The 24,880-nt window shown below is 46.4% G+C and overlaps 1 protein-coding gene and 1 long non-coding RNA gene across 8 annotated transcripts in view; one reads left to right on the forward strand and one right to left on the reverse strand.

Annotated features, from left to right (window-relative positions):
• FAM107A (family with sequence similarity 107 member A) overlaps nucleotides 1-24,880 on the reverse strand; it is an 86,254-nt gene that overhangs the window by 11,403 nt on the left and 49,971 nt on the right. For 2 of the 7 annotated variants that reach the window (XM_043442026.1, XM_043442029.1), the window contains exon 2: nucleotides 23,604-23,667. In XM_043442026.1, the coding sequence (XP_043297961.1) occupies nucleotides 23,604-23,667 (64 nt within the window). Of the gene's footprint in view, nucleotides 1-7,203; nucleotides 7,279-7,943; nucleotides 8,164-20,300; nucleotides 20,440-20,855; nucleotides 20,982-23,603; nucleotides 23,668-24,880 lie in introns of those variants that run through there. The other 5 variants (XM_043442027.1, XM_043442028.1, XM_043442025.1 and 2 more) reach the window with 5 other exon arrangements.
• LOC122424325 lies at nucleotides 7,964-8,946 on the forward strand. Its single transcript, XR_006264381.1, has 2 exons — nucleotides 7,964-8,063; nucleotides 8,545-8,946. It is a non-coding gene; the product is annotated as an uncharacterized LOC122424325 (long non-coding RNA).

Genomic DNA, 24,880 nt, shown 5'->3' on the forward strand with positions numbered 1-24,880 from the left:
TAAGATGAGGAACAAGACAAGTATGTCCACCATTATTCAGTAAGTCCTAGCCACAGCAGCCAGAGAAGAAACAAAAGGAATCCACATTGGAAAAAAAGTAGTAAAACTGTAAATAGTGACAGATAACATGATACTATACATAGAAAATCCTAAAGATGCCACCAGAAAAATGCTAGACCTAATCAATGATTTTTATAAAGTCACAGGATACAAAATTAATAAACAAATCTCTTGCATTCCTATAACTAACAATGAAAGATCAGAAAGGGATATTAAGGAAACAGTCCCAGTTTACCACTGTAACAAAAAGAATACAATACCTAGGAATAAACCTACCTAAGGAGGCAAAGACCTGTACGCAGATAACTTTGTAAGATACTGATGAAAGAAAGAAAGGATGATGCAAACAGATGGGGAGATATACTGTGTTCTTGGACTGGAAGAGTCAGTATTGTGAAAATGACTCTACTCCACAAAGCAGTCTTCAGATTCATTGCAATCTGATCAAATTGTCAATGGCATTTTTCACAACACTTTTTTTAAAAAAATAATTTGTATGGAAATTCAGAACACCCAAGCAGCCAAAGCAATCTTGAGAAAGGAAAACAGAACTGGAGGGATCAGGCTCCTTGACTTCAGAGTTTACTACAAGGATACAGGAGTTGAGACAGTACAGTACTGGCACAAAAAACAGAAATACAGATCGGTGGGACAGGACAGAACGCCCAGAGATGAACCCATGGGCCTGTGGTCACCTCATACATGACCCAGGAGGCACGGAGTATACGATGGAGGAAAGACAGTCTCTCCAGTAAGTGGTGCTGTGAAAACTGGGCAGCTCCATGTAAAAGAATGAACTTAGAACACTCCCTAACACCATTCACAAATCAAAATGGATTACAGACCTGTAAGGCCAGACACTGTAAAACTCCTAAGAGGAAAACATGGGCAGAACACTGGAAGAAACTGAGCCAAGATCTTTTTTGACCCACCTCCTAGAGTAACGAAGATAAAACAGAAATAAACGAGTGGGGCATAATCAAGCTTAAAAGCTTTTTGCAAAGCAAAAGAAACCACAAATAAGATGAAAAGACACCCCTCAGAATGGGAGAAAATATTTGCAAACAAAGCAACTGACAAAGGATTAGTCTCTAAAATATACAAACAGCTCACGTAGCTCAATATCAGAAAAACAACCCAATCAAAAAATGGGTGGGAGACCTAAATAGACATTTCTGCAAAGAAGATATGCAGATGGTCAACAGACACATGGAAAGATGCTCAACATCACTACTCATTTGAGAAATGCAGATCGAAGCTCAGTGAGGTAGTACCTACACATGTGTCAGAATGGCCATCGTTAAGAAACTTGCAGACAAATGCTGGGTAAGGTGTGGCGAGAAGGGAACTGTCTTGCACTGTTGGTGGGAATGTACAACTAGTAGAGCCACTGTGAAGAGCAGTGTGAGGGTTCATAAAAAAATAAATGGGTTCTTGAAAAACTATGTTTTTATGAAGGTTCATTAAAAAAAAATAATAAGAATAGAACTACACCATGACCCAGCAATCCCACTACTGGCCATATAACCAGAGAAAACCATAACTCAAAAAGATACCTGTACCCCAGTGCACATTGCAGCACTATTTACAATAGCCAGGACATGGAAACAGTCTAAACAATCTAAACATCCGTTGACAGATGACTGAATAAAGAAGATGTGGTACTATGTACAGTGAAGTATTAACCCATAAAAAGGAACAAAATTGAGTCATTAGTAGTGATGCAGATGTACCTAGAGTCTGTCATACAGAGTGAAGTAATTCAGAAAGATAACAGTACTTATATTAGTGCATACATCTGGAACCTAGACAGTGGTACTGATGAACCTACTTGTAGGGCAGGAATAGAGATGCAGACACAGAGAATGGACTTATGCACACGGCGGGAGGAGAGGGTTGAACGATCTGAGAGAGTAGCTTTGACATATATACACCGCTATGTATAAAACAGATAGCTAGTGAAAGGTGGCCCTACAGAACAGGGAGCTCAGCTCCGTGTTCTGTGAGGACCTCAGAGCGGGGTGGGGCATGGGAGGGCGGCTCAGGATGGAGGCGATATATGCATACACACAGCTGCTTCACTGTCTGTATTAGGATCTGTTGGGTCTTCACTGTGGTTCATTGTAGCTCGTGGGCTTCCTCGCTCTGTGGCACGTGGGATCCTCGTTTCCTGGCCAGGGCTTGAACCCTTGCATTTGAAGGCAGAGTCTTAACCACTGGACCACCAGGGAAGTCCCTGGTTCACTTTTTTGTACAGCAGAAACCAATGTAACATTGTAAAGCAATTATACTCCAATGGCGGGGGCGGGGGGGGGTTGGGTGGGGGGGAGATGTGGTCCATATACAATAGAATATCAAAAAGAATGAAATGGGTCATTTATAGAACTTGGTTGGACTTAGAGACTGTCATCGAGTGAAGTAAGAAAGAGGAAAAACAAATCGTTTATAAACACATATATATATGGAATATAGAAAAATGGTATAGACAGTCTTATTTGAAAAACAGAAAAAGACACACGGAAGTAGAGAATGAAGAAATGGACACCAAGGAGGGAAGAGGTATGGTGGGATGAACTGGGAGACTGGGTTTGACCTCTATACACTCTTCATACTGTATTTAAAACAGGTAGAGAATGAGAACCTGCTTTGTAGCTCAGGGAACTCAGTATTCTGTGTTGACCCAAACTGAGAAGGAAATCTGAAAATGAGGGGATATACGGATACGTGTGGCTGATTCGCTTTGCTATGCAGTGGAAAGACAACACTGTAAAGCAACTATAATAAAAAATATTTTTTTAAAAAAAATGGTTATTTGAGAAGATGAACAAAACTTAGAAGTCATCAGCCAGAATCTTCTAGGAACAAAAAGGAGAAGGAGAAGTCAATAACATTAGAAATGAAAAATAAGTTACAACAGACTCAACAGAAATAAGAAAAAGATCACAGGAGACTACTACAGGCAACTACAAGCCAACAGAATGGGGAACCTAGAAGAAATGGACAACTTCTTAGAGAAGTACAACCTTCCAAGATTGACCCAGAGGAAGGAGAAAATATGAACAGACCAGTCATAAGCACTAAAACTGAAACTGTGATTAAACAACTCCAAACACACAAAAGTGCGGGGCCAGATGGCTTCACAGGCATCTGTCAAACATTTAGAGAAGAGTTAATGCCTATGCTTCTGAAATTCCCCAAAACACGGCAGCGCAAACGAACACGCCCAGTCATTCTGTGAGGCCACCATCACCCTGATATTAACAGCAAAAGCAGACAGAGCTATCACAACAAGAGAAAATCACAGGTCAATATCACAGGTGAGCACAGACACAAAAATCCTCAACAAAATACTAGCAAACCAATTCCAACAGTACATTAAAAAGGATCATATAGCACCATCAAGTGGGATTTATCTTAGGGTTGCAAGGATTTTTTAATATCCACAGAACAGTGTGATACGTCACAGTAAGAAACTGAAGAATACTTTTGACAAAATTCAACAGTCATCTATGATAAAAACTCTCTAGAGAAAGTGAATATAGAAGGAATCTACTGCAACATAGTAAATAACATACAAAACAAACCTACTGCTAACATCATACTCAACAGTGAAAAGCTGACAGTAATTCCTCTAAGATAAGGAATGAGACAAGGTTGTCCACTTTTGTCACTTTTACTGAACACGTTTTTGGAAGTTCTAGCCATGGCAATCAGAGAAGAAAAGGAACTAAAAGGAATCCAAATCGGAAAAGTAGTAAAACTGTCACTGTTTGCAGATGACAGGACACTATAGGATACCAGAAAACTACCAGTGGTCATCAATGAATGTGGTAAAGTTGCAGGATACAAAATTAATACACAGAAACCCATTGCATCTGTACATTAACAACAAAAGATCAGAAAGAGAAACATTCCCACCCAAAGCAATCTGCAGATGGAATGCAATTCCTATTATATTATTAATAGCATTTTTCACAGAACTAGAACAAAAAGTTCTAAAATTTATATCGAAACACAAAATACCCCAAATACCTTAAGAAATCCTGAGAAAGAAAAATGGAGCAGGAGGAAATCAGACTCCCTGATCAGACTAGACTACAAGGCTACAATCAGTGTAGAACAGTACTGGTACCAAAGCAAATACACATCCACCGAGGCTAGAAAGGCCAGAAATAAATCCACACAGATATGGTGAACTAACACGGCAGAGGAGGCAAGGATATGCAATGAAGTCAAGTCTCTTCAATAAATAGTGCTGGGAAAACTGGACAGCTGTGTGGAAAAGAGTGAAATTAGAACATTCTTTAACACCATAGACAAAAATGAAATTGTCTTGCCTAAAGACAACACCCTATAAAACTCTTAGAGGAAAACATAGGCAGGACACTGTTAGACATAAGTCACAGCAGGATCTTTTTCAATCCGTCTTTGTAGCAATGACAATAAAAACAAATGGGACCTAATTAAACTTAAAACCTTTTGCATAGTAAAGCAAACCATAAAGAAGACAGAAAGACAACCCACAGAATGGGAAAAGATATTTGCAAAGGAACTGAAAAGGAACTGATCTCCAAAATATACGAATAGCACGTGCAGCTCAATATCAAAAAAGCAAACAAGCCAATCAAAAAATGGGCAGAAGACCTAAACAGACATTTCTCCAAAGACATCCAGATGGCTAAGAGGCACATGAAGAGCTACTTAACATCACTGATTATTAGAGAAATACAAATCAAAACTATAATGAGACACCCACCTCACCCTCACTGGTCAGAATGGCCATCATGAAAAGTCTCAAATGATAAATGCTGGAGAGGGTATGGAGAAGAAGGAATCCTCCTACATTGTTGGTGGGAATGTAAATTGGTGCAGCCACTATGGAAAACAGCATGCAAGTTCTGCAAAAAACTAAAAAATTTTAAAAAACGAAAAAGAGCAATCCCACTCCTGGGAAATGGAAGGAAACTGTAATTCAGAAATATATATGCACCCAAATGTTCATAGCAGCACTATTTACAGTAGCCAAGACATGGAAGGAGTCTAAAGGTCCATTTAACAGAGGCGTGGGTAAAGAAGATGTAATACATAGACACAAGGGAATATTACTCAACCATAAAAATGAAACAATGCCATTTCCAGCAACATGGATGGACCTGGAGATTATCATACTAAGTGAAGTAAGTCAGTCAGATAGAGAAAGACAGATACCATATGATATTGTTTACATGCAGAATCTTTAAAAACATGATACAAATGAACTTCTTGACAGAAACAGATTCAGGCTTAGTAAACTTATGGTTGCCAGCGGGTAAAGGTGGGGAGTAGGGATAAATTGAAATAAGCGTCTACACCCTGCTACATTAATTAATAGATCATTAATAAGGACCTACCGTATAGCACAGTGAACTTTGTTCAATATGCTGTAATAACCTAACTGGGAAAAGAATTTTAAAAAATGCACACACACACACACACACACACACGTGTGTGTGTGTGTGTATAACTAAAATCACTGTGTTGCACACCTGAAACTAAACCAACGTAAGTATAGTTCAATACGACATAAAAAATAAAAAAGCTTCCTAAGTGATTCTAATAGTCAGACAGCTTTGTAATACATAGAGTTAAAAAAAAACGAACAAGCTTTTTTTTTGCTCTGGCCTGAGTGGTTTCAGCTGACTGGTTGGACTGGCTCTTGGGGGCGGGTCTGATTACAGTCAATGTGCTTGGCAGCTTTGTGACCTTGGATGGGTACTTAACTTCCTTCATCCTCCTCCTCTCTACAGTCAGGATGCTGTGAAGACTGGACAGACTGAAGTGGTGGGGGTGGCAGAGGCAGCCAGCGACAGACTCTGCAACTGTAGCCCGCCAGGCTCCTCTGTCCGTGCGATTCTCCAGGCAAGAATGCTGGAGTGGGTTGCCATGCCCCCCTCCAGGGCATCTTCCTGAGCCAGGGATCAAACCCGCGTCTAACCTGCATGGACAGGCAGGTTCTTTACCACTAGGCCAAGGGGGCCCGTGTTGAGCACCTGACAGCTGATGAAGGCTCCTTCGCCCGAATTTGGATCTCACAGTCGCCCCCAGGAGGCAGCCAGTGGTACTGTTTTATTATTCCCATTTTCTAAATGTGAAAACTGAATCTCAGAGAGGCCAAGCTTCTTGTCTGAAGATACACAAAATAAATGGCAAAGTCAGAAGCTTTGGGCCCCTAAGTCAGTGCTCTTTCTACCACTGCAGTGTCTTCCAGGTGCAAGGCATCGCCTCAGTCAACCAAGCAGGTTCACATCCCTTTCCTCTCTGGACACTCGAGAAACCCTGGTAAAGAGGCAGTGGAGCCCTTTCATAGTGAGAAGCTGGTGCTGGTAACTGGGGAACTCTCTGCCCTCTTATTGGGGAGCCTGGGCAGGGCGCGCACTGCTCTGGGTTTGAGCCAGAATCCACCGGCCTGTCTGTCTGCCCACCGCTGGGCTGTTAGGAGAGTCCAGCTGGTGGCCGTGCCTCCTGGGGATGTTGTCCGAGTCTTCACTCTGCCCTCCCTCCCCCAGCCCTTGTTCCTCATTACTCTTCAAGCTGCCGCATTTACAACACAGCCAGTGATCTCCTTGATTCAACATTTCATGGGATGGAGGCACAGAGGAGAAGGGAACCTTTGAAAATAACTACTGACCCAGGAGAAAGAGGCATTCAGTAAAAGTGACAAGCGTGGCCATCGCATTTCCGAACCTTCGTGCCTCTTTCCTCCCCGTGGGCAGAGTACCATTTGTATTTCCCTGGCCTGCAGCCACAGCGTGGCATATCTGGGGGCCTCCTCCACACTTCCAGCCCCCCGCCACTGATGCCTGGAAGCCCCCGCCAGAGCGGCTCGATCACTAGGACGCAGCCTCCCCCAACCAAACTGACTCACAAACTTCCTCAACATCCTGCCTTGGGTCTCCCGTGACCGCCTCATTTGTGAGGTGGGTACGCAGGGTTTCAAATCAGTTCCATAGCAGAGTCCAGGGCTGGACGAGGGAGGTCCTTAGCGAGGGCGGGGTGGAGAGTCCTGTGCCATTGATCAGGGCACAGTGTCGGCCCACCAGTGCATAATGCCAGCCACCCCACTTGACCAGTGCCTCGGGGAGGGGGGATCCCGGCAGGACTTACCACCAGTGGAGTGAAGAGCCACTCAGGGGCCAAGCTGGCCAGAGACGCAGGCACGGGGGCTGCCCCACAGCTGGGAAACCACTGGGTTTAGTAGCAGTTCAAAAAAGTGGCACACCCGACCCCAGAGCCCCCTGATTTTTGGCCCAGTACCAGCCCTGTCTCACACTGCAAAGTGCTAAAGCCAAATCCAGGCGGGCAACGCCCGGCCCTGCCCTCACCCTTTGCCATGAGCTATGCTCAGCATCGCGGCTGTACCTCAGGAGATCCTTGCAACAGACTGAGGTGGTGGTGCTCGAGACCCCTTTGTGCCAGTGAGGACACCGAGGCTGAGGGGTCTTTCCCAGATCACACGCCCAGCAAGTGAAGCCTCCCGAGCCTGAGCTGAGCTGTCTGCCCAGGCCGTCTCGGCTGGCCTCTGACCTGTCGGTTCCCAAGAGAACTACAGCTGCTGCGCTGTGTGGAAGTGACTTGGTGGGTGAGGCCACACCACGCATGAACTCAGGTGCATCTGAGCATTCGGAAGACAGAGATCAGCCAGAGCGGGGCGCGGGGGAGGCTGCCTCCGGGTGCTCCCTGCACGGCCTCTGCGGTCCCTTTCCCAAACCCAGGTGCCCGGACGCACCCCGAGCCATTCCGCAGAGTGCGGTACCTGGGCTCGAAGAGCTCTGCCCCCCTGCCCGCCTCCCCGGCGCTCGGACGCTGCCCTCCTTCCCCCGCCACACCCCTTCTTGGCACCGCACCCCAGCTCAGCCACAGGGGAGACAGAAGAGAGACAGTCTTACTCCTCAGCTGAGCCCGTGTCCTTGGGAAGAGAACTTCCGAGCACAGCGCTGCTGGTCCTCGCTCCACCAGAGTCCCGGGTGAGCCAGGAGGGGCCGCCTCCACAGGGCGGTTCATCAAGCCCTGGGGATGAAGAGAGCCAGCGAGTGGGGCGGCTCTGCGTTCCTGTTTATTCTGGGATCATTAGAAAGGAACTGTTACTATAGTAACGGGTATTACACTTGGTGCTCGGCCACTTCCTCCACGCGGAACACTGTGTCCGAGCCACACTGCCGGGGAGGGAGGCACAAGTGAGTGTCGATTTGGTCAGATGCTTGAGGAGCAAGGCCACGCCAAGCTTTGTTCTGAGCACAGGCATTTCCCTTGTTTCTGATGGGAGGGTCAGCAAGAATGCTTTCTGGTACCTCCCTGACCTGGTGTGTTGGGGGGGCAGGCTTCCTGCTGCCGGGCGCGACTCCCCAGGGGAAAGCAGCTCTTGGTGCAAAAGGAGGGGAAACTAGGCTGGGTCAGTTCCAGTCACCCACTTACAGGTCAACAACCCCATCCTTGGTGTTTCCTCAGTACCCCGAACCTCAGCGAGGAGCCACAGGATGGTGCCCAGGGGAGGAGGATGAGTGGACGCTGACCGGCTCTGGGCCAGACCAGCCCTTGTGTTCGTCCCTGCCCAGCCCCGGCATGAGCCCCTTGGGCAGCCAGTCAGCAACCCTGAGCCTCGGTTTCTGTGGCTGTCAAATGTGGAAAACAACGGTGGTTGAGAGAAACACAGATGAGTGGACACGAGGGGAAGCAGGCGGTCAGTGCTCGGCAAGGAGGACTTTTCCTGCGGGGAGAGCTGGATTCGGTGTGAACAGAGAGCAGGGCCCCGCATGCCGCGCCGAGCCTCGTGGAGTCAGAGCTCCGTAGATCTCGTCTCAAGGAGTCAGTGTGTGAGTGTGAAAATAAAGAGCATGTGTAGATACCGAAGGCCAGTGTGGGTGTTTACAGATAACGGCGGCATTCTCCTAGTTTCACAATCAGGGCTCACTTGAAACGTGGACGTGTTTTCTAGCCTGTGTTGTCATTCCTTAATCCCCTAGAGAGAAGCTGACCTCCACTTAAACTTGGCCCTGTTCCCACCTCTACTTTCTCATGAAGAGTCTGGGTGGGCTGGGAAGTGATTAGACCCAGCACATACATCCAGCATGAATACCAGCATTAAAAATGCAATTCTGCTGTAGTAAAATATTAGCGAACTGAATCCAACCACTCATAAAAGGATCATACACCATGATCAAGTTGGATCCATTCCAGGTTCACAAGGATGGGTCAACATATGCAAACTGGTCAGTGTGGTACCCTATGTCAACAAAGGACAGAAACCATATGATCACTTCAGTAGATGCAGAAAACTACTATTTGATGAAACTCAACACCCATTCATGATGAAAATTCTCACCCAAGTGAGTACAGAGAATATAACATATCTCAATGATAAAAGCCATTGGTGACAAACCCACAGCCAGCATAACACTCAACAGTGAAAAGCTGAAAGCCCTCCCACTAAAATCTGGAATAAGACAAAAAGATGCCCACTGTCACCACTTCTATTCAACATGGTATTGGAAATCGTAGCCATGACAATCAGGCAAGAAAAAATAAATACAAGGCATCCAAATCAGAAGGGAAGAGGTAAAATCATCATATGCAGGTGACATGATATAGACAACCCTACAGATTCCACACAAAAAGTATCAGAACTGATAAACTGAGTCCATCACAGTAGCAGGACACAAGGTTGACATACAGAAATCCGTTGGATTTCTTGCCATTTGCAGCAACGTGATGGACTCAGACATTGTCACACTGAGCGAAGTGAGTCAGCCAGAGAAGGAGAAATATCGTATGACATCCCCGAGGTGTAGAATCCAAAAAGAAACGATGTGAATGAACTTACAGACAGAAACAGACTCACAGACTTAAGAGAACGAACTTTTGGTTGCTGGAGAGAAGGGCGAGGAGGATGGAGGGAAGGGATAGTTAGGGAGTTTGGGACGGACATGTACACAGTGCTGTGTTTAAAATGGATAATCAACTAGGACCTGCTCAGTGTTATGTGGCTGCCTGGATGGGAAGGGAGTTTGGAGGAGAACTGTCCACAAAGACAGACTCACACCATCCACAAAGACAGACTCAAAATGGCTTAAAGACTGAAACACAGAAAACACCATAAATTACCCAAAAAACTCACAGAAAAGAACATCGGCAAAATGTTCTCGGACATTAATTGTGGCAAGGTCTTCTTAGTCTCCCAATGCAAAATAAATAAAAGCAGAACCCAGATGGCAGAAGGTAGGCTGCGGAGCTCACCATCTCCACAAATACGTCAGAGATACAAGTGGAGTGATTGGCAGAGAACACGACTGAATGCTGGCAGAAGGCCTCTGAAAGGGAAAGAAAACCTTAACCCACACAGAAGCAGCATAAAGAGTGGTACCTTCACAAATGGAACCCCACAAAGCAATCAAGAGAGAGCAAACCGCTGTTACAAACACAGGATGTGTAGTCCTGCCCCAGGCCAAGGTGCAGGTCCCTGTCCCAAGGCCACAGAAGGGGAGCCCAGAACCAAGGTCACCTCCGAAGTTGTCTGAGCCCCTTTGTAACCATTGCCAAAAGCCCCTGATCATCCCTCACAAGCTTCCTGACTTCAAATTGGCAAACAGGCCCACTCCAGTAAACACACTATTAGCCCCTTAACCAATCACCTAATGCCAGCCTTCCAGCAAGAATTTTCTTTGTCTTGAGCCTATAAACTCACAAAATTGGCTATTAGCTCAGGAAAACCGTCAACTCTGCCTGGTCTGTCAGGAGGTCAGCCCACTGCGCTTGCCATGTCCACATTATCTCTGCTCTTTGTTCTTAATAAATTCTCTCCCTTCTGCAGTACTCTGTGTCTGGAAATTCTTTTCCAGCCTGCGCTCAGACTGCCCCAGCAATGGATGCCTCATGGAAAAAAGGATGTTGAGAGTCAGATGCCACAAAAGAATACATACTCAGTGGTTCTATTTATATACATTTCAGCACAGAGAACACATGTTGATAGAATAGTGGATACTGATTGCATAGTGTTCATCAGACAGGTGACTGTGCAGGTGAATTCCATTTTTAAAAATACATCAGGCTGACCATGTAAGATTTGTATCCTTAACTGTAGGGGTGTTACACTTAAGCAAAAATTTTAATATTTTGGTTTTCACTAATGTCTAGACAAACCGGAAGTTCTCTTCAGTCAGGAATAACATCAACAATGCAGTGAATTCAATTATAAATACACTGTACCTTTTTATCTGATGAGAATCCCATGAATATTTATGAAGACTCATTTATTTCTAGTACACAGATGATTTCCAACTTCTGTCCTCCGTAACTTCCATAGACTAAATTCTGATCAATTTTAAAAAAAGACACGTGCACTCCCGTGTTTGCCGCAGCGCTATTTACAATTCCCGTGACGTGGAAGAGACCCTAAACGTCCATCGTCAGAGGCTAGCAATGAAAGATCGGAAAGAGAAATTGAGATGATGAGACTGTTTACCATGGCAACGAAAAGAAAATACAGGTCCATTAACAGAGGAATGGATAAAGAAGCTGTGGCACATACATAAATGGAGCAGTGCTCAGCCGTAAAAAAGAAAGGAATGCCATCTGCAACGCGGATGGCCCCAGAGATTGTCACACTGAGTGAGGCTAGTCAGACACAGAAAGGCAAGCATGTGATATCACTTATATGGCGGGGGGGGGGGGTGTGGAACCAAAAAAAAATTGGGTGCAAACGACCTTACAAAACAGAAGTCAAGTCACAAATGTATAAAACAAATTTAGAGGATGAGGGAGGGATAAATGGAAAGACTAGGATGGAAATATACACACTCGTATATATAAAACAGATAACTAATGAAGCCTTCTGTAAAGCACAGGGGACTCTAGTCAGTACTTTGTAATGGCCTGTATGGGAAAAGAATCTGAAAAAAAAAAGGTGGATATATGTTTATGTGCAACTGATTCACTTCGCTATACACCTGAAATTAACACAACATTGTAAATCAACTATACTCTGATAATTTAAAAAAATACTGTCATCTGCAGCAACATGGATGGTCCTAGAGATTATCATACTAACGGAAGTAAGTCAGAGAAAGGCAAGTATTGTATCACTTAAATGTGGAATCTAAAAAAATAACACAAATGGACTTACCGACTCACAGACACGGAGAAGAAAATTACGGTTACCAAAGGAGGTGATGGGGAGGGACAGATTCGGAGTGCGGGGTTAACAGATACACACTCCTATATATAAAATGAATAAACAGTGAGCAAAGTTTCACTATATAATACAGGAACTATATTCAATATCTTGTAATAATAGTGGAAAACGATCTGCAAAAGAATAGATTTATATGTATGTATGTATATGCAGTCATATATATATATATAACTGAGTCACTACTGGACGCCTGAAACTAGCATGATATTATTTGTTTTTTAATTGGAGTATCATTGCTTTACAATATTGGGGTAGTTTCTGCTGTACAACAAAGCTAACACAATATTATAAATCAACTTAAAAAAAAAAACGCACTTTGATCCTCTCCGGCCTGTGTCACTCAGGTAACCAACACTTATTGAGCACCTACTGTGTTCCTTCCACTGCCCAATGCTGGAGCTACAGTGTAAATGAGACCATATCCTTGTGCTTGGGTAACTTGCTTTCAAGGTGGGGTTCAGGCAAAAAAAAAAAACGAGACAAACAAGAAAATGTCGAGCTGCGGTGAACATTCTGACGAACACAAGACTAGGCAAGACGGAGGGGAAGGCTCGGGACCTCAGGAACGGTGGAGAGTGGGGAGGTGACAGTTTCGGGAGGCTGGAGTGGTGGGGAGGAAAGTATCCCAAAGTGAGGACAGCTAGTGCAGAGGCCCCAGGGTAGGATGCAAGGAGGCCACTGGGGTGAGTGAGATGGAAGGAAGTGGGGGCAGGCAGGCCTGCGTGTCCTGGGAGCTTTCGCCAAACCTGCCATTCTGAGCCACTTCAACTTACAGGGTCCCAAATTCGCCCATGTTAAACAGTTTTCTGGAAACAAGATGCATTCCTTCTATTTCTTCTTCCTAAATTGTTTCTTAACGTCCTCTTGAGTGGTGCCCCTCCCAGCTCCCCATCCTGCAGTGGCTTAACTTGGTGGAATCTGATGGGGGAGGACTATAACCAGGTTCTTGCCCCACCGCTCTTGACTGTCACTGGTCCGCTGTGCAGACAACCAGTACTGGGGGCATTTCCAGGGCCCACAGTGTCTTGTCCGAAGCAATCCCAGTGCCCTCTGACAAGTGAAGAGTAACACGGATGCTGGGGCAGGAGGACTGCTGAGTGTCTGCTCACCGCCTGGGGCAGAGACACCCCCAGCCCATCTCACCCCAGAGGAGCCGACTCCGGCCATCCACCCCCACTCTGTTCCCTTCATCAGAGGATTCTGATAGCAGCACCAGAGCAATCGAGAGCCAAGGACAGGCGGGCAGGAAACGCCCAGCTTGGGTGCCCCTTTCCCCAGGCAGCTGGGACCCACTGTACTTCTTCCACTGAAGCTCTTCTTCTAGTGCAGCCTGGGTACAGACCCCTCAGGCTCACTCACCAGACTGTCAGCGACAGGCAGGGCCTCACCTTAGGCTTCTTAGTAGCCCTGAGCCCTACTGCTGACTTGCAGACACCAAAGACGTGCATATCCCTGGACTTAGGACAGCACCATCTTGCTGTGTGTGTGCACACGTGAGCGTGTAAACTCTGTGTGACGTCAACAGCCACCATTTCCCAAGCCATATGTCATCAGTAAGAAATTATGCTGCATGTTATAATGAGATGCCATCAATACCATATCTACTGATTAACCTAAAGAAAGATGTCTACTGCATATTTGGTGAAAAATCAAAGGGCACCATCATACATAGTCTGATTCCTCTATCTTTTTTCCCCTCCAAGATAGTTGGTATATACACGGAGAACCAATCGGCAGGCATATACCCTGAACTGTTAACAGAGGTCAGTTCTAGACCATCGTGTTTCAGATGTCATCACTGGCCCTCCCTGGGCAGGAGGGTTACAGTCAAACTACCGTGCCAAGTTTCTGGATTTCTGTATTAGAACCTAAGAGGGAGGGGCCTAGGAATTTGGAATTTTAGCAAGTTCCCTCGGGGGTCTGTTTATATTCAAGAGCCTGAGAACCACTGTTCTGCAGCATAAAATTATGGGCCTTTCTCTTTTGTCCCAGTATTTCTGTAATGTTTATGCCTTCCTTAAAAAAAAAAAAAAAAGCATATATTGCCTTTGTTATCAGAAAAAAAACAAGATGAAAAATATGGGAAAAGAGCAACCTCTTCCAACCGTAGTTAAAATTCACATCTGGTTCAGTCATGTACATTTTACATACAGAAAAATAGAGGCCTTTTGGAGAAACGAGCCTGTTAAGAGTGTACTCCAGGCAGATTCAAGCCCAGAGGCTGCCTCCTGCCTCGGTCTGTGCGGCTTTCCCATCCTCCCATGCAGCAGGACTCCGAAATACAGGCGCCTGAGGATCGGAGTTTTTGCTCAGTCCCATGGAGGACCGGAGGGGGCTTCCAGAGGCTGAGCACACCTCTCCCACACTCCCCTTCCTGTCCCTCTGAAACTGTTGTCTTGGGAAATAGATGAGCTAAAAAGAAGGTGGGTAGTGAAGACCTATCTGAGCTACCAGGGAAGCGTGAGGAACAGTTCATGGGGTCACAGAGAGTCGGATATGACTGAGGAACACTTTCACCAGTCCAGGCCAGAAGAGGTAGTCGTGAGTGGGAGCTGAGGAATTTTCCTACATCTGTAGTGGGCTGGGGCTGCAGCTTGCACTAAAAACTCCAAAAACCCCTTTTCCTTTGATTTTTTGACCCCCACCCCCACCTCCCCAAGCAGACAGACGCCTGGAACAGCTTATCTGGGCCCAGAAACACCAGACAAGAAGTTTCCATGGCAACTGCAAACTTCCTCAGCTCTGTATTCAGTCTAAATCTCCAAGGTCCCCTTTCAAGGCCTCAGTGAGGTGGCTGAGAAGCCACCCACATAACAGCGTTAGGATCCAACCTCACCCCCACCCACCCCCACCACCCTGACCCCCAACCTGCTCTGCTGAAAAGACATGGCAGGAGAAGCTGTACTGGCAGAAAAACTTGTCATGGGATCCCTGGAGAGATTATAAAAGGAATGAGAGTTGCCTTTACAACAAATTTGAACCAGGAAGAATTTACCCTGTGGAGGGATTGAAGCATGAAAACAGGAAAGCGGGAGGGCGTGGGGAAGAACCAAGGGTCTTGTTTCAGAAAGCTGGCTCTCAACCCAGTCGCAGTTAGGCGTGCTTAATCTGGTCTCTTAGCTGCAGAAGGACCCGGAGGGACCCCAGACCTCCAGCATATTTTAACTCACTTGCAGCCAGACAAAATATGGGCAGTAAGCTCAGATACCAGAAAGGGGATGTGAGTGTGTGTGTCTGTGTGTCGAGGGAAACCAGGACAGACCGTGGCTTATCAAGCCAAGCAAACTTCCATGGTGCCTGGCAGTGGGGTTGCCACATGTATTATAGCCAACAAAATGCAGCACCCCAACATGTGTAAACCAATGAAGTGAGAACACACCCTTAGACCATGCACAAAAATGAACTCGAAATGGCTTAAAGACTTAAACCTAAGACATGATACCATAAAACTCCTTGGAGAGAGCATAGGCAAAAACATTCTCTGACAGAAGTAGTACCAATGTTTTCTTAGGTCAGTTTCCCAAAGCAATAGAAATTAAGAAGAAGAAAAAAAAAAAGACCTAATTAAAAGCTTTTCAGAAGCAAAGGAAACCATTAAAAAAAAAAAAAAAAGCCTACAGAATGGGAGAAAATATTTGCAAATGATGTAACCGACAAGGGCTTAATCTCCAAAATATGCAAACAGCTCATACAACTCAACAACAATAAACCACCCAACTGAAAAATGGGCAGAAGATCAAAAACAGGGTCTCCAACTCCCAGGCCTCGGACTGCTACTGGCACCTGTAGGAACTGGGTTGCACTTTAGGAGGTGAGCAGCAGGCTGATCAAGTGAAGCTTCATCTGCCCCTCCCTATAGCTCACATTATTGCCTGAACAATTCCTCCCCTACCCATGGAAAAACTGTCCTCCACAAAACCGGTCCCTCATGCCAAAAAGGTTGGGGACTGCTAAGCTAAGACATTTCTCCAAAGAAGACATACAGATGACCAGTAGGCACATGAAAGATGCTCAGCATCACTAATTATTAGAGACACGCAAATCCAAACTACCATGAGGTATCACCTCACACTGATCATAACGGCTGTCATTAAAAAGTCTATAAATAGCCTCACTGGGTGTCCCCACAAGTCAGTGGGGTTGGCTGATGCATCATCATGGGGCCTGGGACTGCCCACCTGGCCTGCTCAGGCTGGCCCGCACCCTGCCCTCTGGGATGGGCACCACTACTGCAGGGACCTGAGGTGGGCACCTGCCTAGGTATGGCTCCCACCTGAGAGCTTCAGGCTGATGCCCTGTCCACGTCTCAAATCCTCCATGTGGCAGGTTCACTGAACCCCGTGTGTCTGTCATGTCCAGTCCCACGGGGGCCCTTGAGGGGCTTCCTTCACACCCTGACAAGGGCTGGATGGGTGGGGCTGGGGGAGGGCCAGGGTCCAGTGGGGACGCCCTTACTGTGCTAAAAGCCACTGCAAACATAGCAATAAAGACGTCATTTTCCAAAAAAAAAAAAAAAAAAAGTCTATAAATAACAAATGCTGGAGAGGATGTAGAGAAAAGAGAATCCTACACTGAGTGGGAATATTAAGTTGATGTAGCCACTATGGAAAACAGTATGGAGAGTCGTCAGAAAACTAAAAATAGAATTAACATGTGATCCAGCAATCCCACTCCTGGGCATATATCCAGACAAAGCTATAAATCAAAAAGATAAACACACCCCTGTGTTCATAGCAGCAGTCTTCACAATAGCCAAGACATGGAAACAACTGAAATGCCCATCAACAGATTAATGGATAAAGAAGATGTGGTACATATATGTGATGGAATACTACTCAGCCATAAAAAAGAATGAAATGATGCCGTTTGCAGCAACGCAGCTGCAACTAGAGATTATCATACTAAGTGAAGTAAGTCAGAAGGAGAAAGACAAATACCACATGATATCACTTGTATGTGGAATCTAAAATACGACACAAATGAACCTATTTACAAAACAGAAGCAGACTCACATAGAGATCGGACCTATAGTTGCCAAGGGGGAGGGCTGGAGGGCGAGTGATCATCTGGGAAGTTGGGGTCATCAGATGCAACCTGTTACATATAGACTGGATGAACAATGAGGTCCTACTGTATAGCACAGGGAACTGTATCCAATCTCCTGGGATAAACCATAATGGAAAATAACTTTAAAAAAGAATGTATATATGTCTTTAAAAAAAACACACAGCGGGTCCAGTTAAATTTGAATTTCAGATTAGCAAACCCATACAATATTTGGGACATACTTGCGCTAAAGTATTATTCATTGTGTATCTGAGATTCAAATGTAATCATCTTAATGTAACTATTTTATCTGGCAGCCTTGCTTGGCAGGCAGCAGTGAAAACGATGACCATCACCTGGGTGCAGAGCAGCACAGCTGACGTCCACAGGCATCTGGGGAGGTGTCCCTCCGTCCATGATGCGGAGACGCTGCCCTCCCTCGCACGAACCTGGGCTGAGCTCCAGGTGGGAGAAGAGCCTCAGGTGGACCCTCACTCCAGCACTGCCTAGCTCACCAGGTGTGGCCAAGCAGAAGTTGTTCCCCAGAGGTGACCCTTTCCGGCTCAGTGGTTAAGAACATGGGCTCTGGTGTTGACCCACATACCAATCCTGGCTCCACTGTTGGGCAGCTCGGTGACCTTCAACTTCCTGCTTCCTCATCTCCAAACTGGGGCAGACATTCTTTGGGGGAATGAGGGGGACATGGGACAGGAACCACAGTGCCTGCCATAGCGTCAGGCTTCCAGAGTGGTAGCTGTTATCTCACCAGCCCATTTAGAAACAGGAAGATAGATATTTATGCCAGTGAAGAAAGATGGGATTGAAAACTAGGGTCTGTACAAGCTCAACAACGTGAAGTACCCACCACACACAAATCTCACACAGCAAAGACCAGGAGACGGCCCCTCGATTACCAGTGGCTGCTTTATGGTTAGTGGGACTGGGGGTGAGCCTTCCCCCTCTTCATTCTTCATTTTCCAGAATATCCGTGATGCGCCTCTATTACTCTAATACTGAGAAATTATTTTCAAGTAATTTGGAATGAGACATTTTCTGTAAGTATTATATTACTTGAGGCTGGTGTAAATGAAAACGGTGGGCATCTTGGGTTTGATCCTATCATACCGGTCCTCGGGGCGGGGTGGGGGGGGGGGCGTCTAACAGGAGGGGCTATTGTTTCACTCAATGGCCCACTTGGCTCCTTATGCCCAACTCTTCCGTCTTGCTCTTCCTTCTGGGAGACAGCCAGAGCAGTGGCCCCGGAGGCACATGGCCCTGGGTTTGAATCTCAGCTCCCACCCTTGACTGGCTGTGTGACCCTAGACAAGTCATGTTACCTTCCGAGCCTCAGTTTCCTCATGTTTAAAATAGAGCTTAATACCAGTTACCTTCCTGAGAGGAGGGGCTTCTCTGTATCAGCACATGCCCGGGCCTAGTGTATACCAGTGGTCAGTACACACTGGCTGAATAAGTGAAGTTGATGACGGCAGAGCTACAGCATTTGGCAGGGAGTGGCAGTAGCTAGTGACCAGCAATCACTTAGGGCTTCCCAGGTGGCACTAGTGGTAAACAATCTGACTGCCAGTGCAAGAGATGGGGGTTCAGCCCTCTGGGTCAGGAAGATCCCCTGGAAGAGGAAATGGCAACCCACTCCAGGACTCTTGCCTGAGAAGTCCCATGGACAGAGGAGCCTGGCGGGCTATGGTCTGGGGGGTCGCTCAGACATGCCTGAGCAGACACACACACGGCAGTCATTCACCATGACGACTGTTCTGAGATGTGCAGACTTGGCATAGATGCACCAAAGTTTGAATGTGTTGAAAAGTTCCCCTAGCAGGACCATGGGCATGCTGCTTAAGCCCCTAGAGCCTCAGTCTTCTCATCTGTTAAATGGGGTAACAGTTAGCTGTGAAGACTGAGTCAGTGGCACAGTGCCTAACAGCACAAGTGCACCCTCTGTGAGGCCCCCGGAACCAGCCTCTGCTCCCTTCCTGACTTGCACCTGTGAGTTGCTGGGCAGTGTGTGGCCCCCAGAGCGACTCTGGCATGTCTGCCCATGTCTGCCACTCTGGATGTATGGCCAGGAGAAAAATGTTCCTGTTTGAGTGAGGCTCACACCTGTGGTTCCACGTTAGAGAACACAGGATCTTCGTATTACAGCTACCCTCCCCTCACCTTAGTGAGCAGGCAGGAACTGGATAGAGGCCCTTAAGAATAGATGTCTTGCAGGGAAATCCCTGGAGCTGAGGTTTGCAATCAGCATCTTCCAATTTCAGAGAGAGCTTTCTGCCTGCTCTGCTTGAGCCAGACGTAAGGTACCCACCCTTGCGCCACCCCCCCCCCCCCCCCCTCTGGAAGGCGCCGCAGACCTTGGCCAGACCATGCTTCTGAACTCAGAGAACCGTTGTTTCAAAGTTCCCAAGCAGTAACTCCGCGGCGAGATCTCCCCGGAGCGGGCCGATCGAAGTAAGAAACGCTCAGTCTGGGAGCAGACTCCGTGAGGGCAGGCGGCCAGCACCGCTGCTGCGGACGCGCACCCACCGTCCACCGTTCTGCTCGCCGCGCTTTCAGCTGCAGGGCTGGGCGCCCAGGACTACCGGGTGGGGTGGGCTCCTTGCCCAAGACAGAGGGTAGCTGTCTCCCAAGTCCCTTCACATTTTCTTCTCGCCTGGCTGGCAGGGAGCCGGCAGGGGACCGATTTTCACCTCCTCTGAACGCCTGTCTCCAAGCACTGAGTTAGGAATGAAACACCCTAGACTTCACTGCCAGAGTTCTTTTTCTTCTTTCCACATCCTTGTATTTTCCAAATTATTTTCACACTGACCCTATATTACATTTGTTTTATTTTCCTAAAGTAAAAAACAAACAAACAAACAAAAAAAAAACCCAAAAACAAAAAACTATCCTGAGTAGAAAAGCAGTATGTGTTTACTGCAAATGAGCAAAAAGACAAATAGAAAAAAACACTTACCCAAACTTGAATCCTCAAAAACAATCATGTTTCTTTCCAAGTCGTTTTCTCCTTTAAATGTGTACATCTAGAAAACCGGTTCCTCACCTTCCTGGAACTACGTCCTCGCCCCTCGCTGACCCCGCCACCCCCGACTTTACCCTCACACAAGAGTGGAAGCCCTTCAGCAGCTGGCTGTGCTTCTTTGGTCTACCCATATCCGTTCTCCCATGCCTACCAATGCCTTCCTGCACTTGGGCGAGTGCAAAAACTTTTGCAGTTGTCTAACAGTGAGTGTGTATATGTGTGTGTGTGCGTGCACACCACACGATCATATAAAAGAATAAAGCAATATATCTAAGAGTAGATCCCCAAAAGAATGAATGTAGGGAGGAAAGAAGGAATGAAAGAAAAACAACAACAAGTAATTAAAAAGAATGAAAGACGGGAGGCCAGAAGGAAAGCACAGCAGTGAAGGAGCAAGGCGCCCTGCTGGCCAGAGGCTGGGCGCAGGGCGCGGTGCCCTGCTCGCGCTCCCCCGGAGGCGGCGGGCCGGGGAGACTCGCCGCCACTTACCGGACCGGAGCAGCACCGCCCGGTAGAGCCCGGTGGCCTCCGTGGGCCCCCGCACCCGCTCTCCCAGCCTCTGCGCCATGCACCCGCGCGCTGGATTGCGGAGCTGGGGCCGCAGGCTGCGAGCGCACCGCGGAGCGCAGTCCTCTGTCGGAGCACCTTCACAGCCGTGACTCGCCGGAGATCCAAACCCCGCCGCAGATCAGGTTACGCAGGGCAGGAGTGCCAGGCCCTGAGACGCCCGCGGGGGAGGGACAGGAGGCGGGGGGCAAGGCCGGTATCTCTGCCCAGGCTGGGCACGGGTAAGCCTCTGGCGTGAGGACTCCTGGCTTCACCGTTCCAGGGCCAGGCGAGAACCCCGTGTCCTGATTTCCAGTCTGGTCTCCTACCTCCTCTTCTCTGCTCCCCTGGCCGCTGGCCTTGTTGAATGCTGCAGGCAGGTGTGGGGTTCTGGAGTGCCATCTCTGGGATCAGGTCCAGCGCCACTAATTAATAGCTCTGTGACCCCACGGTTCAGTTACCTAACCTCACAGAGCCTCAGTTTTCTCATCTGTAAAATGGGGATATCCATAGAACTCATCTCTCAGGGTTGTGAGGGTAACCAACACATTTTCTCTCTCTTAGAACAGTGGCTAGCATAGAACAAATGCAATATATTGTTTTTATTTTATTTTGTTTTTTTTTTCAGTGTTCCAAGGCATCCTGGGGTGGATGACATTGAGAAGCGGGGGCTACACTGGGGGAAGTAAGTTGTGGTGGGAGGCCCCTGGGATTCTACAAGATTTCCTTCTCTGGCTTTGTGGAATCCCTTTAACATCCAAAAATGGGAGGACCAGTTCAGTTGCTCAGTTGTGTCTGACTCTGCGACCCCATTGACTGCAGCACGCCAGGCTTCCCCGTCCATCACCAACTCCTGGAGCTTACTCAAACTCACGTCCATTGAGTCGGTGATGCCATCTAACCATCTCATCCTCTGTCGTCCCGTTCTCCCACCTCCAGTCATTTCCAGCATCAGGGTCTTTTCAAATGGGTCAGTTCTTCTCATCAGGTGGCCAAAGTACTGGAGTTTCAGCTTCAGCATCAGTCCTTCCAATGAATATTCAGGACTGATTTCCTTTAGGATGGACTGGTTGGATCTCCTTGCAGTCCAAAGGACTCTCAAGTTTTCAACACCACAGTTCAAAAGCATCAATTCTTTGGCACTCAGCTTTCTTTATACATGACTACTGGAAAAACCAAAGCTTTGACTAGACAGACCTTTGTTGGTAAAGTAATGTCTCTACTTTTTAATAAGCTGTCTAGGTTGGTCATAACTTTTCTTCCAAGGAGCAAGCGTCTTTTAATTTCACAGCTGCAGTCACCATCTACAGTGATTTTGGAGCCCCCCCAAAAATAAAATCTGTCACTGTTTTCATTGTTTCCCCAAGAGTCTAAAGGTAGATGGGCAAGGTCAACCAGGCAAGTTTGGAAGATGTAAGAAAACAAGCATTTGATTCTCTACCCTGTGACTGCTGCTGGGCTATATTTCTTCTAAAACAAAAACTAATCTTCATGTGCTCTATGTCCTGTTCTGTTTCATCTTCACAATTCTATGAATTAGGGTCTATTAGCCTTCCTTCCAATTTTACAGATGAGGAAACAGGCTCAGAGGAGTTAAGCAATTTATCTGAGGTCACACAGTGTGGAGCTGGCATACAAACTCAGAAATGGACCACTCTCCTGCCTCTTTGTTATTTCATATAGTCTTCATGCAAACACTGGGAGGTATGTACGGTAACATGAATGTAGGAATCCCATTCAAGATACCACCTGAGAGATGATGCACTTGAAACTCAGGAGGTGAGGTGGCTTGCTCATGCTCAGAGCTAGTTGGAGGAGCCAGCACCCAATTCAGTTCTCTACCCACAAAATGAATGCCCCTGAAATCTATAGAATTCCAGCACCCACCCTCCACCCGGCCCCAGAGCTTTTCAAGCCCCTGAACAGCCTCTCTTTATGGCTGCGTCTTGTGCCGGCTGCTGCGACCGTGGCCACACAGTCCCATCCACCTCTGCCTCGGTCTTCTCTCCAGCCTTGATGCCCCATAGGCCAGCAGCCGAGTTGCCTCTCACTGTCCCTTGACCACGGCCCAGGCCCAGCTTCCGCTGTGACTCAGGGGTCCCTGTCGCCACACAGGACCCTAAGGACCCAAGTGACACATTGGCCAGACTGGTCATGTTTCTTGTCAACAACCAGCCACCATGAAACCCAGGCACGATGCCAGGCACTGGGCATTCACTCTCTCGTATCCGTTCTTCAGAGGAAACTGTATCTCATGTGACCCACTTATTAAGTATGGTTATACCCATTTCAGAGATAAGGAAGATAAGGTTCAAGTGACCTGCCCAAGATCACTTTTTATCTAATTATACTGTAAAATATGTTGAAATGACACATAAAGGGAGTAAAGAATGAAGTAAATGTGATTCATGAACTTTCCAACCAGACATGATCAATATCATTATATTGGTGACGCTCCTTCCAGACTTATAAAAAATACATATACAAACTTACCTCTTTCTAACATTTCAGGTAGAAGGCATTTGAACCCAGATGGTGCCAAAGCTTTTACTGCAGGAGAAAAACCAAGCCAGGTGTCGAACAAGGTGCAGGTTCAGGAAAATTATGACTAAGGAATGTGCTTTTATAGAGCATTCCAGAGAGATTAACATTGATTGCATCCCCAAGGAAGTCTAGGGGACTCTGACTTACCTGAGCCATTTAGTCTCTGCTTCTCATTTTCATTATGAAATACAGCCTGGGGAGAGTATTCCTTCTGTGAACAGAGAGAAAGGAAAGGGCAGTGAGGACTCTCTGCTCCCTGGCAGGGGGAGGAGTGAAGAGAGATTCACAGAGCCCCTGAGTCTTTTGACCACAGATGGGACTGGCCAGGGTCAAAGTCCTCTGCAGAGAAACAAAGTCCTCTAATCCTTGGCGCACGTGTGTGTGTGTGTGTGTGTGTTTGGGCATCATTTATAAGACTCACTTTTTTAAATGAGACTCACTTAAAAAAAAAGTGACTATTTTTAGAACAGATTTAGATTGAGAGAAAAATTAATAGAATTCCTTGTACCCTGCATGTAGATTCTCTATTGTTTCTCTTAACATCCTACATGTATGTAGATATACATGTACATAGTATGGCACATCTGTTCTAATTAACAAACTAATTATTAGACTGTTAACTAATTGTTAAGTAATAACATTATTTAAAAAAAATTCTCACCTCCCCTGAGTTCATGATGGAAATCAGTTTATTGAGTCTGACTGGGTTGTGAAGATGCATATTCTTATTTTTTTTTTAATTATTGGAATATAGTTGATTTACAGTGTTGTGTTAGCTTCAGGTGTATAGCAAGTGAATCAGCTATATATATATATCTCCACTCCTTTTCAGATTCTTTTCCACATAGGCCATTATAGAGTATTGAGTACAGTTCCCTGAGTTACACAGTAGGTCCTTGTTAGTTACCTACTTTATATATAGTGATGTACTGTGTCAACCCCAATCTTCCAATTTATCCCTCCCCCTTTACTCCTTGGTAACCATAAGTTGTCTACATCTGTAACTGTTTTTGTAATAAGTTCATTTATATCCCTTTTTGTTTTTTAGATTCCACATATAAGTGATATCATATGATATTGCTTACAGCATCGTTATTAACTAAAGTCCAAGAGACAGTGGAGGGCAGAGGAGCCTGGCGTACTGCAGTCCACGGGGTCACAGAGTCGGACACGACTTAGCAACTGAACAGCAACAACAAGGCCTTATTCAGAGTTTCTTAGTTTTTACCTAATATTCTTTTTTCTATCTGAGAATCTCATCCAAGATACCATGTTACGTTTAGTTGTCTTATCTGCTGAGGCTCCTCTTGGCTGTGATAGTTTCTCAGACTCTCTTTTGGATGAACTTGGCAGTTTTAAAGATTACTGAGAGCCGTGTTCTTTCATGTGAGGTTCCTTCTACCTGGACTGCCTTCTCCCCAGCT

The sequence above is a fragment of the Cervus canadensis genome, chromosome 22 (assembly GCF_019320065.1).
Source record: "Cervus canadensis isolate Bull #8, Minnesota chromosome 22, ASM1932006v1, whole genome shotgun sequence".
NCBI classification, from domain to species: domain Eukaryota; kingdom Metazoa; phylum Chordata; class Mammalia; order Artiodactyla; family Cervidae; genus Cervus; species Cervus canadensis.